Source organism: Argentina silus, assembly GCF_951799395.1.
Source record: "Argentina silus genome assembly, chromosome: 1".
NCBI lineage: Eukaryota > Metazoa > Chordata > Actinopteri > Argentiniformes > Argentinidae > Argentina > Argentina silus.
Genome location: NC_139655.1, coordinates 31,302,604 through 31,319,202, shown reverse-complemented (window position 1 = coordinate 31,319,202; position 16,599 = coordinate 31,302,604). Strand labels below are relative to the sequence as shown.

The 16,599-nt window shown below is 42.6% G+C and overlaps 2 protein-coding genes across 2 annotated transcripts in view; both read left to right on the top strand.

The window, feature by feature from the left end:
* Positions 1-3,743: 3,743 nt before the first annotated feature.
* Positions 3,744-5,126, top strand: dynlt5 (dynein light chain Tctex-type family member 5; the record flags this gene model as incomplete). The annotated part of the gene is made up of 4 exons (XM_083673574.1): positions 3,744-3,856; positions 4,136-4,227; positions 4,491-4,615; positions 4,923-5,126. The coding sequence occupies 4 exons, from the start codon at positions 3,744-3,746 to the stop codon at positions 5,124-5,126; spliced, it is 534 nt and encodes a 177-aa protein (XP_083529700.1).
* An 8,646-nt stretch (positions 5,127-13,772) lies between these two features.
* Positions 13,773-16,599, top strand: part of gpr158b (G protein-coupled receptor 158b) — a gene marked incomplete at both ends in the record, with an annotated part of 52,991 nt that continues 50,164 nt past the window's right edge. Inside the window, one exon of the mRNA XM_083667083.1 lies at positions 13,773-14,647. Coding sequence (XP_083523209.1) covers positions 13,773-14,647 — 875 coding nt within the window. The remainder of the gene's footprint in view (positions 14,648-16,599) is intronic.

Below are 16,599 nucleotides of genomic sequence, written 5' to 3'. Positions count from 1 at the left end.
GTTCCAAGCGGCTAACACATAAAAAGGAGATCCGGACTTTGAAACCTACTTCACCATAAAAAAATATTGTTGTTCTGCCCCTCGTCTACCTTCCACTGACCTAGCCCATTCCTGTGTTGACTACCCGCCTGCCTACCTGACCCCTGCCTGTCTGACTACCCACCTGTCTGCCCGACCCCTGCTCGTCTGACTACCCCCCTGCCTGCCGAACCCCTGCTCGTCTGACTACCCGCCTGCCTGCCGAACCCTGGACCGACCCTGGACTACTCGACTACCATTCCTGTGTTGACTACCTGTCTGCCTACCTGACCCCTGCCTGTCTGACTACCCGCCTGCCTGCCCGACTCCTGCTCGTCTGACTACCCCCCTGCCTGCCGAACCCTGGACTGACCCTGGACTACTCAATTACCATTCCTGTGTTAACTACCCGCCTGCCTACCTGACCCCTGCCTGTCTGACTACCCGCCTGACTGCCCGACCCCTGCTCGTCTGACTACCCGCCTGCCTGCCGAACCCTGGACCGACCCTGGACTACTCTCTATTGGATTATCTTTCTCTCTCCTACCCCTATTCCCCTGTTATAATTAAATACGCCTTCGGGCTAAACCCCACCACCTTCTCTGTGTGCCGTTAATCTGGTTCTTCAGACGTTCACGGGTAACATGAGGAATGGTATGAAAGACACATGTTGGCATGGAATGGAATGATTACAATGAGCCCGTCCTCCAATTTCCACCTCTAGCCTCCACCAGCCTCCACTGTTTATGTGATGTATAAAGTTTGATTTACTAAGACAGATACATCGTTAGGATGCACCAGTTGGTCTGAGGTTAGTACTGAGGTTATGGCTACTTTGCATGTGTGTTCCCCAGGAGGTGGATCCTGTCCAAGACACTGCATGTGTGTGTGTGTTTTCTACATTAACAGGAAGAGGACAGATATCAAGGTCCTGGCTCCTGCTGATAACCTGTACCACCACTGGCTGATGATCATCGCCATGGCCGTGCTGTACAACTGGTGCCTCCTGGTGGTCAGCTATGGTATCACGCCTCTCTGCATCCCCCCAACCAGTGACTGACATGGTTTATCTCCTTTAATGACATGTGCCTTCTGAACAAGAGAAAACCATGTAGTGTCCTCAGTAACCCTTAAATGCCATGTGTCTTTTGGACGAAATACCTCCATTACCCAAAACCCATGATAAACAGCAGTAACTATAATCCATGGTAACCTAAATTGACCCATACAAACTCATGCTGGTCCACTTGCTAGTCTGGGAACCCCTTTGTGCATGCGTGCGTGTGTGCGTGTCTGTGTGCTACAGGGCCTGATTTGATGAGTTATAGACCAGAGGTTCCATGGTGTGGCTGGTTCTGGACTACCTGTGTGATAGTCTCTACATCCTGGACATCCATTATCCAAAACCCATGATAAACAGCAGTAACTATAATCCATGGTAACCTAAAGTGACCCATACAAACTCATGCTGCTCCACTTGCTAGTCTGGGAACCCCTTTGTGTGTGTGTGTGTGTGTGTGTGTGTATGTGTGTGTGTGTGTGTGTGTGTGTGTGTGTGTGTGTGTGTGTGTGTGTGTATGTGTGTCTGTGTGTGTGTGTGTGTCTGTGTGCTACAGTGCCTGATTTGATGAGTTACAGACCAGAGGTTCCATGGTGTGGCTGGTTCTGGACTACCTGTGTAATAGTCTCTACCTCCTGGACATGGTGGTCAGACCGAGCACATGTCAGATGTCCTACGCTCAGTCACACCTAGTCTGACCGTAACCCTACCTCTAACTGACCGTGCTCTGACCATATGTAGCAAGGCAAAGCAAGGCAAGGCCTTAGTCATTTTGGTACCCTAGGCAAGATTAGGATTAACAATGGCTTAGGTTCTAGGAAGGAGCAGTTATCCAGATTGCAACCGACTGTATGATTGAGCGTAGGACGTCTGTCCTGTCCTCAGTCTGACCACCATGTCCAGGAGAGACTATCACACAGGTAGTCCAGAACCAGCCACACCCACACACACACACACACACACACACACAAAAACGCACACACACAAGCGCACACACATGCGCACACACACACACACACGCGCGCACACGCACACACACACACACACACACACACACACACACACACACACACACACACACACACACACACACACACACACATACACACCTGGCACGTTCTCACACCCTCTCTCCCTCTCTCCCTCTCTCCCTCTCCCTCTCTCTCTCTCTCTCTCTCTCTCTCTTTCTCTGCAGGTGCGTATATTCCAGGACTGCGAGGCCGGCCTGCTAGTAGAGCTGGTATTCAAGCTGCGCAGGACTTCAACCCAGGAGACTACCGTTTCCCACTATCTGCTGCAAGGGCGACATCATCAAAGATCTCTGAGTTACCGTCACTATGGACACCAACCACAGTCTCCATCACTGTTGGGACCAACATTCAACTTCATCTTGCAGACCAACAACACCCCATGTCACCATGTAGAGTAGGGTTTGATTTTTTGCCATGGAAAATTAGCGTGTTTGAGAGCATCTGTTTTGAGCAGTTGCTTATCAGTGGTCATCAGTGCCTTTCAATGCCTGTTGCATGATGGGGATAAAATTAATCCGACTTGCTCCTACTTGGACTGCTTGAGAGTCGTGAGATCGAAGCTCACACAGTATTTAGAGCAAGCGCCATGCAGCCCCACAGTCACTCCTCACCGACTGCATGGAGCATAAAGTACCTTCATTGTGGGAGTCACTTTTCATAGGAATGTTTTCTTAACATGTGTACTTGAATCAGGGAAATACTTATATGCCACGATGTGTAGACTGGTAGGATATAAATCATGATGTATTCAAGAGATCTATTGATTGCAGATGTACTGTATGTTCAGTTGATGGTTGTGTTATGTGGTGGTTATTCAAAGATAATTCAAAGGATGTTCTATTGAGGATTGTATAAACAATAGCAGCCATGTTGTCACGAGCATGTTTTCATGCCGTGCAGTCAGAATTTCACTATATTGTCCCACTTGAGACTGCATACTGTAGATGTACTGCCCCCGCCTGTTCTTGTTTAGCCATGCTTGGTTTCTCGTCGTTTTGGCTCTTCAACTCAAACACGGTCACAGTCTGTAAAAGGGTTGGTGCGGAAGGGGAAACCCCTCCTTTGAAATTGACGGTTGTCAGGACAACATAATGCTTTGGCAGTACATCGTTTCCTGTTTGATTCATGAAATTCTGTGTTCGTAAGGTGCTTATGTTCTCAACTGCACAAACTTCTTTATCATTTGAAAAGTCAGCTTTTTAACCACGCTCGCTCAACTATCGCCTTTGGAAAGGGTTCGGGTTGCAACATTCCATCTTTAGCTAGCCAGCGAAGCGGGTGAAATGTTGCACCTGCTCAAATATGAATGAATATTCCTCTAGTTATTTCACTGTGTCGACAGGATTTCACTGTCAATGTAACTACGATTTCGTACACAGAAGATACACAGGAATGTATTGGCTTGTCATATTGCAATACTGTATGCGTCATTGATTTGGAAAACTGAAATCAAGGGGACTTTACTTTTTGCCAGGAGAAATAGCCACAATGTGTTTCTAGTATACCTTTTTACATGTGTCATCTTGATACATTTTTAACTCTATGTGGACTGTAGTTTATTGATAATCATATTTGATATCTTAACATTTGGTAATTATTTTATCCTGTTTGATGGTATTAGAACAGGCAGAGTGATGTCAGATTTGGCGAAAGAGAAAGCAGCTCGTCTTCTGAAAAAGAGAGGCAGTGTATCATCTCTTGGCAGCCATGAGGTCAAAGCCAAGGAAACAGTGGGAAAGACCAAGGAGTGAGTATGCATTTGAATGGCACTCAAAATAATTTAAATCAGTGCAATGATCCTCACCATTTACGTATATGCAGTTTCTCTTTATCCCTCCGATGTGACTTGCCATGCATTGCTGTATTTATAACTGATTGGCAGAAACAGCTCAGTCAAAGGGGTAAGCGTGCTTAAAGTGAATGGTGAGACTGGCACACAAAGTCAATATCAACAGAGACTTGCGTAGAGTATTATGTTCTCCTGAACATTGCCTGTATGTAATGTGTGGGTCTTCTTAACTTGTAGCTCCATAAGCACCGTGTCCTATATCGATGAGCCTGGTCACCATGACGATAACCCTCGACCTGCTGTGCAAATTGAGAACACCTACCATTTGGGTGAGAATTTCATTTACATCACATACAAACCAATACACCTGCATGATAAGCATCAGTAAATGTCTTCAGAGGAGCAAGTTTTTGTCATATGTTCATTACAATTCAATCATGCATGCACCTTATCTACAGCTACAGTACAGCACAGTTACATATATATTCTTGACACCACATAGCTACACAGTAGCTACAGTTTATTTCATTGCATTGTGTAATGTAGGCTTTTGTGAACAGTTTCCAAAGTTTGGTTTTGCCCTCTTGAATAGGACCTTGTAGGCGCTTTCCAGTTCTCACCGTCAATGACATCTTGAAGGATGTACTTGCCAGTTACTTGCAAGAGGAGAAGTATGAAGCTGAGCTCTGCAGGCAAATGACAAAGACCATATCCGAGGTAACATTCTCAGGGTATTACTGTATATGTCCACTAATATTGATGTCTTTGCTTTGGTAGAAGAAGTCATGAAAGTATTTACAAGTGATTGAAATGACAAGGTAAATGAGTAAATTACTGTCAGTATCTTCAGTCCTTATGATCAGTACTCCAGTCGTGTATCCTTGGTCCAAAACTATCTCATTCATTAATGACATATCATTGTCTTACCACAATAAAAAATTGGCTAAAGCAGAAACAGACTGGCATCCAGGCTACATCTGTTGACTTCCATCTTTCAGCAGTGTAATGGTTGATCTTCCTGTAGGTGATAAAGGCCAGGGTGAAAGATCTGATGGTTCCCCGCTACAAGATCATTGTTTTGATCAGCATCGGGCAGCTAAGTGACCAGAACATGCGCATCGGGAGCCGTTGTCTGTGGGACGCATCCAGCGACACCTTCTCCTCACACACTTTCAAGAACAGCTCTCTCTTCGCTGTGGCCAACGTCTACGCTGTTTACTTTGAGTGAGTCACAGTTACTGATAACTGCCATGGACTGTGAGTAGTGGTGCAAACTGCTGTCTATGTCACATGTTTTATGTCCATATTCATGACATGGACTGTTAGTACTCACATGTGTATTACCTTTATTTTCATATCATTAAGAATAGTTGTGTGGAAGGGACTCCTTCAGATGAACTGATGGTTTATTTATCATGAGAGAAATGCTGCTAGCATAGCATTGTTGTTTTGTAATTAGTTCAACCATAAGGGTTTTTAAACATATAAATGTAGTATCTGAAGCAATGATTTGATGGTCTCAGGTAAAGGGGCATGGTGTATACTACATGCCTTTGTGGGAGAATGTTACAAAAAGTTATCTGTAATTTGTACCAATTATGACCTTAATTTTATTTGAGGTATTTAACACTTAGCCTCTCAAATGCAAAACAATGAACTATATACTAATGTGTAATATAATATTGTAAGATACATTATAATGTTTGCAGTGAGCATATTTTGACTATTGCCCCAGATTTCAGGGGACATGTTTTACTCTCTGTATAGGTGGATTCTTGGTCTGTGCTGTGTAATTCTAAATAACTACTCTAAACAACACTCTGAGAGTGACTGTCTGATTGTCATTCAGTGTAAATGTTATTGGTATTAACAATATCATATGCTGCTTTGTGTGATAAAAGAGCAATCAGTAGCAAGACATTGTAGTGGTGAAGGTATTTATTGTTGACATGAACAGTGAAGGAAATGGCATTATCATTTTCATGATGCAGTATTGCAGTGTGTTTAACTGATTTCCATTGAAGCCTATCAACTGGATGAAAAGTAACTTTCAAACAAGCAGTAAGGACAAGGCTTCCCCTTTCCCTCTGTAGCAGAAAAGGTGAGCTAATTATTCTGACACCCTACTGTAGATGACAACACACTGTGGTCCGGGCTTTGTTCAGGTCTCACCTGTGTCGCTCTGTTACAAGCCCAGTGTCCCAGGGACCATTCTGGTCCACGCTGCCTGGGTAATATTAACAACAACAGTTATCATGGTTATAGTTGCTCATCTTAGCAGTGAATCTATTTGTGAACCTTTCTCCATCTAGACCAATCATTGCATTCAATCACACTCTTGAAATCAGGCTTGCGGATGATGTTGTGTTCCAGTTTGCTGTAAAAGGAGCTGCGTATTGACCATCAAGTGTCTTCTCCTGGGAGCCTTCTCCCCCTGGACACCGGACACATTCCTGCATCATATACGTGTAGTGCCAGTGACATGAATCCAACGTTTTTGAAACATTGCTGTTTTTCATAGACCGTTTCCCAGGTTTATTGTCATACTCTGGCTAAATGTTTCCTAATGATGGTTCTTGAGAAATATCCAGTTACCTGCATTAATAAAACAGATTAGGCAATTACTGTAATAGCAACACATTGGCATGCATGGCTATTTTGCTCCCTCTTCAACAGTTCCAAGAAATGACATAACTGCAGTTTTGCATGTCACAATCTGCAGTGGGTTTGTCATACACTCAGCCATAGAAAATTAGAACCAGTGATTCCTGTCTAGCAAATAATTGTCCTCTTTACCAATGGTCATATGTGTCAGTGTAATATTTTACCCTTGCAGCAGTTATGGTTTGTTTTGTCAAGTAATGAAATAAATGGCGATGCAGATCTGATGCAGACACATGCATTTTTGTGTTTTCCTGATGAATTATGTGAATTATTTGAATTTTTTGAGACAAAAAGTGATGAATGATATACTGGTGAAGTACTTGTGGTCGGGGCATATTATCCAGGGTAACTATCGTCACAGTCCGACAATAAGACTTTTCTGATCTACTGAGATTTTCATGCACAACCATCTCTAGGGTTTACAGAGAATGGTCCGAAAAAGAGAAAATATCCAGTAAGCGACAGTTCTCTGGGCGACAATGCCTTGTTGATGCCAGAGGTCAGAGGAGAATGGCCAGACTGGTTCGAGATGATAGAAAGGCAACAGTAACTCAAATAACCACTTGTTACAACCGAGGTATGCAGAAGACCATCTCTGAACGCACAACATGTCGAACCTTGAAGCAGATGGGCTACAAAAGGGGGTCCAACCCAGTAGTAGCACAACATGTCGAACCTGATAAAGTGGCCGGTGAGTATAATGGACTATACACAAATAATATTCCTAAAATAAAATATTCCTATAATAAGGCTAAAGATGATTTTTTACTACCAATCTACTCAACAACACATATCAAGTGAGTTTCAACTATGAGGGGTGTCATACAAAGTGTTCTTGGCCTTTTACTGTGGCCCAACAGTTCAAAGTGCCTCGTCTAGATTGAATAGGGAACACATAATGGACTGTACATAAATAATATTCCAAGGCTAAACATGATTTTTACTTTTTACCACTCTACTCAGTCCATGATCTGTTTCCTATGCAATCTAGAGGTGGCACATGTAACTGTTGGGCCACAGGGCCAAGAAGACTCTGTATGATGCCCATGGTTGAAACTCAATTGATTCATATTCTAGAAGTGTTGCACAGAGTACTGTGGTAGTAAAAATCATACCTACCTACAGATCTGAACGGAGCTTGCACACCATGATCTTTTCTAAAACATTTCATTACAATGGGGGTCAGGGCAACAGGTCGGTAGTCATTGGACAAGGCTTTTGGGGGACTGGGTTGATAATGGTCTTGTTCCACAGAGATGGAACAGTATGGGAGTCTACAGTCCTCTGAAAGATAGAGCACCAAGTCTGAGTAAGTTCCTCTGCACATATTTTTAAAAGAAAAGCCAAGATGCCTGTTGCCTTATTCATACAGGTGTGCTTAAAAACTCTAGGGACAACTATAGGGTTGATTTCCAAGCTAGGAACAGTCACCAATAACAATGAAGTCAATCACATTATCACACTCAACAGAGAAGTCATGTATACCAAACCTTACAGAGAAAAACATTTAATTTAATTCACTTGCTTTTGTCATCAGGTGTGTGCAAAGAGGTTTTTTGTGGGGTTCATGTTGGTAATTGTTTTTATCGACATTGTAAGAAACTATTTTTCCATCAAGTTCTTGTGATGTTTCCTTGCCTCCTTGAGCTTTTGTTTGACCTTTTGCACACATTTCAGGTCCTTCTTTTTCAATGCTTGCCTTGTGGTTTACAGTGCTTTACCTCCTTTGTGATGTATGGTTTGTTGTTTGGGTATGTCTTTATTGTCTTTTTTGGTATCACACAGAAACAGTATGTAGTCTGTGACAGCCTGTGTTGACTTGTGTACACCTAACTCATAAGTCTGTACACAGAAAACATCCCTTCAGTGTTTCTATGCTGTCCTCAATTCACACATATTTCACAAGGGGTTTACTGCTCTTGAGAGCTGTACAGTAGGTGGGAATGAGCTGGACTGGAGTGTTGAGATCAGAGTTAGACAGTGGTGGTTTGGCTCTTGCTGGGTATGTATTTTTAACATTTCCATAACATTTCCATAATCTGTCAAGGATTCTGCTATTTCTAGTGTCATTTTTAACATATTGACAATGTTTGGTTTAGGCCCAGTGCACCAAACCAAACTTCAATTAGTTTACAACAGTCTTTTCTCATGTTTGTATGTCTGTAACTAATAAATTGAGAGAATGACTACATGCACCTTATGTTGTTTGCCCCCTGTGGAATTTCAGTCCAATTCGGGTCATTATAAACTAATTTCTCACTTTGGCTATTAAATGGATTCTGTGATGTTGAATTTGATAAATTGCCACTTTCATGAAACTAATGACGAAATGTCATCTTGAACAGGGGGAGAAAATGACAGGGAAAAGGATTACAATAAATCACCACTAGAGGGCAGTGAGACCTGACCTATTAATTTGTTCTTCAATCACATGGCTCAGTAAATGCTATGATCACACAAAAAACATAATTTATACTTTATACTTTTGAAAATATTCAGTTTAAAAAAACAAAACAGAATGTTGAGTTAGGCCAACATTCTGAGAGCCCCATTGTTACTATTTGTGTAAACTGACTTCATTTTAAAGAACTTCCATTCAGAGTTTTGATACTATTTAGACTTTTTAAACGTTAAGCCTTTTTAAGTTGCATGAATTAACATGAGTTTTTATGAGGACCATTGGGTTCCTACAGTATAATACATTTTAAAATGCATCTACTCTTTCATCTTTTCAATCAATAAGTCACATTCAGTCAATCACATTTATTTGTATAGCACTTTTTACATTTTACACTCTCAAGTGCTTCACAACAAAAACAATACAAAACAATATAAACAATAAATATAATACAAACAATATGATCTAACACCAAACAATAGACCCCCAAGGAAAGGAAAAACATTGAGAGGAACCAGACTCCAGAGGGGGCCCATCCTCCTCTGGCTGACCAGGTGCTGAACAGTAAATTAATATGGAATGTGTTGTGGTGCAAGAATTCAGGGGTCCATAGTGAAGGGCAGTTTCCTGGTGGGACCCCGGTGGGGCAACAAGGACCAGGATATAGGGTGGAGTAGACTCAATGTCTGTCTGTTTGCATGCATGTGTGGTGTGTGTTCAGGGAGCTGTGGAAGGGGGTGGATTGTGACTGTGGTCCTAGCGCCTCAGAGTTCCCAGGAGGCATTTCCCGCTCCTTTGACAAGCTGTGATTTTACACCTGCTTGTTCACACTCACGCCGAGCCAGACTGCTCACGTCACCACCTCACATCTCAACACTCTATCACACATTATTGCCCATCTGTGGGAAGGCTATTTTTAACTCTTGTATTTTTCCTCTCTTACGCACAGAAATGTTACATTTTCTTAGAGTTTCTTTTATGATACTGATATGAAAGGGACTGATTGTTATTCATACAAAGTTGTTCATGCTTGATAGATGTATAACAAACAGTATGCTATGGAATGTATTGAATTGAGTCTGCAATTAGTTAGCTGTAAAAACTGTAAATCTGTAAATGTAGGCATATTGTTGAGGTTACTAGGCTTGAGTGTTTAGGAGAACATAACCTTTGAAAGTAGAACCAATCTGATTATTCATCCCAACCCTCTTACGAAAGTGGACATTTGCTTCGTAACATTTCACTGGCTCTAAATGAAAGAGTGTCTCACAACGGTTTACTTTATAGTGTTATCTATCTCTCTTTATAGTGTTATCTATCTATCTATCTTTATAGTGTTATCTATCTATCTTTATAGTGTTATCTATCTATCTATCTTTACAGTGTTATCTATCTATCTCTCTTTATAGTGTTATCTATCTATCTCTCTCTATAGTGTTATCTATCTCTCTTTATAGTGTTATCTATCTATCTCTCTTTATAGTGTTATCTATCTATCTATCTTTATAGTGTTATCTATCTATTTACTTTATAGTGTTATCTATCTATCTCTCTTTATAGTGTTATCTATCTATTTTCTGACTGCACAGTTGTATGATGCAGTATGTGGTGTAGTGGAGAATAGTTGACTGAATCTGACTAGAAAATGTTGTCAGACCTGCGTGTATACTAAATAGCCAAATGATGACTGTCTTTCCATTCCGAATTCTATAAAAGTGGTAATAATTACATAATAATGGACATACTTTAATTACTAACATGGCCAATTCTAGTGTATGTAATTGTAGTGTATGTTGTGTAATTCTAGTATCTAGAGTATGTGTCGTACAACTGTAGCATGACTGGGTCAAAGAATAACAGAAATGTTTCATTTTATCAACAAGTGTTAAACTTGAATGTCAGAGGATGTAACAACTTTAAACCAGATGTAGGGATGACATTTCTAAGATTAGATTATTTTTCTCGCTGTGTAATTACTCCTTTGCAGTAAAAAGAAAAGAGCTGTGAAATGCATCGACATGGCTACCTTATCAATTAGCAGGGTGAGGTTAATATGAAAAGGATGGTTCACCCCCCAAAACGTTCTTAATCTATAACATACCTTAGATGTTGACCAGTAGTGACACCATCTGTGAGTACCTGTCATTCCATTTGTCACAGCAGCCTAGAGTGTTTGCGTCGTTCCACTCAGAAAGAAAAAGCAGAGACACACGAAAATAGCTCCTTGGTATACTGATGAAACCAGTGCCCTTTAACAAACCAGAAGTGGCAACCACAAAAGTTTTCCACCTCGCCTGGAAGGATATCCTAGTCCAGTACAAACAAGCCCTCATTTACAGCTGTCTGCGTTGCGGCCACAATGTAAGCTCAATTTTCATGTGGACACAATCTGAATGCGGAGAGTATCTGGATACAGTAAGGTATAAATGGGGAAGGCCAGTCCCAAGGTCAAGGCCTGCTGTGGTCTGTCTGTCTTTTTGCTAGGTTTTGTTTGTCTGTCTGTCTGTGTACCTCATCTGAGACCTCTGGACTGTGTCAAACCCACTGAACCTATGGATTCTAGTCCAATAAATGGATGCACTAGCATGAGAGTCGTTGTGTTCGTCACCTCTGTTGCCATGGTAATGGCCCGTCAGTCACCCCAGGCGGCATGCAAATCTCCTGGAACTGGCTCTAGATGAGCCCTGAAGAACATTAACACACCAGGGTATGGTTGGTTTTAGAAACACATTCATGGCCCCATAGAGAAAAATGTGTTTTTTCCACATAGACTACAGAGTGTAATTCATTCCAACCCTCCAAAGAAATATGCAAAACAAAAATTTGGCCCACTAATATCTCACCTCATTACCACTTGGCGTTCAGAAGAAATAATTAAAATAAAGAATTTATTAAATGAAAGACATCCCTATCTCATTCACTCAATGGAGCTCCAAGGGTACATCTGACTTTTTTAAGGTGTTTTTATTATTTGTTTTTACTTTATTTTTTTTAAATTATTTCTATTATTGGATGACTGCATTCACATTCCATTCATCCAGCTCAATGTAACATTGATAGGTTTCAGCCCAGGCACGATACTAGAATTTGCCCACCCTATACCCATCATGAGGTTACTACAACCTAGCCTACACATGCAAGTTTATAAAGCAGGTACACAGGAGAAGATACAGATTGGAATTAACAAGGTGACAGTGACATATTCACCTCAGACATTTTTAAGAGAAAATGTGAATTGAAAAAATAAAAACACAATAAATGTGGCTTAACAGAGCAGAATTCAGTCTCCTCTATTCCCATTCAGCATGCAGTTACCATATTCAACCATTTGTGGCCAGTTTTGAGACTACTACACTGTTGAGACCACCTATCTAAGCCTATTTTTCTGGATTAATGCAAGCAGTTGAGTGCATTTTGTGCAGTAGAATAGAGCAAACATGACATTTTTGTACAGAAGTTTTGATTTGAATTTGATTCTATTTCATCAAAATTCAAGGGAGAACCGTCCTCCTCTTCCTCAATGGATCAGCCTCCACTGATCAGTGAAGGCATCACAAAGACCGCTCCCTCTTGATTCTCTCTGGAAGAACGTCATTCACATACCCAACAATAATCTTAACTGTCAGATAATCTGGGACAATGTAATTCTTTCATTGAGAACCACAATCACCAGATGATCGACTATAATTTCATTCACAGATCCTATCTTTAATATGAAAGCAAGTCTCACACCCAACTGTTCCCTGTGCTCAGGAAATGTCACCAGAGGGTCATTCCTCAATCCCAGACTGTGATTCTGAATGATAGCTCCTCATTACAGCTCTCTATGAAGGATAGGCGCCTCCTCTTGGCAGGCATCACTGCTGCTCAGAGGATGGTTGCTTGTCACTGGAAATCTCCACATACACTTTCTGTGAGGGAATGTCTCTCTTCATACATAAAACATACATAAAACACACACACACACACACACACACACAACACACACACACACACACACACACACACACACACACACACACACACACACACACACACACACACACACACACACACACACACACACACACATATCCTGGGATAAATCGTGGAGAATGCAAACAGTATGCACCAAGAGTTGAACCCCTACGTGTTCCACTTAAACTGCTATGCAGACAACCGTTCGCGACCCCCTCTCCCCTCACGCGCTACTTTCAGCACTGGACAGCGCCGACCACGTCGCTCCACCCATCTTTCACATCGTGAAGAAGATTGGCAGAAATACTAATCACACACTTTACACTTCACACTACACTAGGAGAGACGGGACTTCGTGATCTGTTCTCCACTGTTTGCTCTTTTGACAAAGGAAGGTGGGCTGAGTTTTTCTCACCCATGCAACCGCTATAGGCTACTATAGGCGACAGCCAGCGGACCAATCCTCCTCAACAATAAACAGCAGACCTATTATAAGGAGCGGCTGTTTGGAGTTGGGAGGGCGTCACTTCAATGGTAAACTGTCTGGGCATGGGAGAGGATTGGTTGACTGTGACAGCATCTGCCCGACACCCGGTTGCAGAGCGTAAACGACGGCTGAGGAAGCAAGTGAGGTCTAGCATCGCTCTGATAGGGACAAGAATGTGAACAACTAGCAAAACGCATTGTATGTTATCTTCATAACTGCATAGGGGTAAATACGGAATCATCTCCTGTAAGGTGTTTATGATAGCCTAAATATTTAATCATTAAAGCGCAAAGGATTGATTTCGGTTATGCTTAACCGAGAACAAACGGTGTAGCCTAATTCCCTCTGTTGGTTAAAGGCGTCACGGTATGGCTTTTTTCCGTATGCTCCTGCTTTTGCAAATGGGATTCGTTTTCGGATCAAATTATGGAGGATACGTGGAATGGTCAGAGAATGACAGAGACGCGGAAATACGAGGGAAGCACCCCACTATCTACAGCACTCAGAATATCTACAAGGAATCGCTGCACCACCCAACTTATTACCCAGGACCCGCCACTGAGCGCACCGTGGTGGCGCACAAAATCGAAGAGGATCTGCCGAGGGTGGTGACAGCTTTCCTGCACACGGGAGATTCCTCGGCGCTGAAACAAGTCAACTGTTCACGGAGGTATGAGTTGAGCAGCCTTCGCGGCGGAGCGCACGTCGCCTCTCACTATTCCCTGCATAGCGTGCTCGACACTATGGCTCACGCGACCAACTTCCTCAATATGATCCTTCAAGCCAACAGGTCGCGAGAGCATAGCCTTCGGCGGGATATTTACTGGTATCACGCGTTAGTTCGGAGTATTATTGAGGGGGACCCAAAAATCCACCGGGCAGTGGTAACTTTCCATACTTCTGCGCCGACGCCGGGTCCTCACGTCTTCCTTCAAGCGACAAGAACTGAGAAAGAAGTGGTCCTCCAGGACCTCTCCAATTCTGCTCACCATCGTCTGAACAACAGGTCCCCGGATTCCGAGTGGTTTAACGAGTTCAGGGACCGAAACAAGCCGCACTTGCAGAGAAGGGCGTCAAACCAAGATGGTATAGTCACTCAGAAGGGTTACATTCTCGACAAAAGTCAGATCAAGTGGTCTGCGCCTTACTTGGAATGCGAGCATGGGACTTTCGTTCCACACTGGCTACTCACCTTGTCTGCGGGGTTCTATGGGTTGAAGACAAACTCAGCGCCCGAGTTTAGGTGAGTTGTTGTCTGCTGTGACAGCATTAATTACCTGTATATTCTCATGGACCAAGCTGCTACACATGACTGCTTGTAATGGCAATGGTCATTGGTCACTCGTTGCCTGCATGACCGCACGCTTCTTATGATTTGAGACAGGTCAGGTGAAACGCTCCAAGAAACACTTTCAAAAGTCTGTTGTAACCCCTATTTTCTTCCCTCAGTAACATAACAACAAAGTATGTAATCCAAGAATTGCCCTATTTAAATCGACATGAATGGAGTCGTAAAGTTTAGCGTAAGTCACCCCATGTGAGATATAGGGCTTGTTTGATTTCAAAATTGAATACGACTAGAATTCAGGCTAGGCGAGAAGAGGCGGGTGCAGTCTCAAGTTGGAAAATAAAGTGCAATTCTGACTGCAGAGCTTGAAAACATGGCGATCACAACATGACGGCTATTGAAATCCTCAAAAAAACGATGTATGAATTATCTTTGAATAATCACCACATAACACAACCATTAACTGAACATATTATGTTAGATCTCTCAAATCTCTCAAATACCATAATGATTATATCCTACCATAGTCTACACATCGTGCCATAAAGGGCTTTTCCTGATTCAGGTACACGTGTTAAGAAAACATTTATGATTGGCCATGAAAAGTGCCTCCCACAATGAAGGCACTATTTGCTTCACAGGGACTTGCACAGACTTATGTAAGAGCAGGGGCTTTTCCCCAAAAAAGGGCACAAGAGGAGGGGGCCGCATACGGCACTTTTTAAGTGACAGGGCAAGAGGGCAGGTTTTTTTTTCCCCTTTCGCCCCCCCCCCCCCCCCCCTCTCTCTTGTGCACATCCCTGGTGCCCTCGTGCAGTCTGTGAAAAGTAACTGTGGCTCGCTCAAAAACCTGCGTGAGCCTAGATCTCGCGACTCTCATAAATCTCAAGCAGCCGAAATCTTTGAGCAACTCAGACAGAATGTATCCCCATCATGCAACAGGTATTGATAAATAAATAAAAAAAACACATCTTGGAGGGCACTTTGTGAGCGGCAGGGCAAGGGGTCAGAGTTTTTGCCCCCTTTTGCCCCCCCCCCCCCCCCCCTTGTGCCCGTCCCTGCTGTTTCATGCAGTCTGTAGGAATTAACTGCAGGCAACTCCACTGAGCCTTGCTCTAAAAACTGCATGACTCGCAATCTCTCAAGCAGCCGAAATCTTTGAGCAAGTCGGACAGTTAGTACAGGTAGTTGAAAGCTGCTGATCGCCATTGATCAGCACTGGTCAGAAAATGTATCATTTCAAACACGCTCAGATATGGCCTACCTGCCATTGTGCCTTGTGTTCTCTCACTCATAGATATCCAGATATCGCTAGATATCCAGCGATATCCAGACATTCTGTTTCACTTAACGTATCCGCCTGGCCCTGAACAAATCCACGCGATGCCTTGGAATAGAAAATGTTTTGGCAGGACCAATCGGTGTCCTCTGATAAATCGAGGGCTTGGTGTTGATGTTGTCATAGCATCAGTTGTAGCAGAATTGGATGGCATAACTGCATTAAAAGTATCAAATATTTTTGGGGTTTACAGTATGATAAGGTCCCTTTTATGGAGAGATTTTCGCAACAAAGAAGACAAGTGTTGTCAACACACCTGAGATGGCCTTATTTATATTACAGCATATTTGATGACTGTCATTCATATTCCATTCACCCAGCTCAATGTAACATTGATAAGTTTAGGCTATTTACTACCCACCCCGGGCATGATATTAGAATTTGCCCACCCTATACCATCATGAGGTTGCTACAACCTAGCCTACACATGTACGTTTATAACGCAGGTGCACAGAAAGAGAGATACATTGGGGTTAAAGGTGACAGTGACTCATTCAAAACCGCCTTGCACACTCTGCCTGCATCTGCAGTAGCTGATCTGACCACACAGTTCAACTTCATAGCAGCC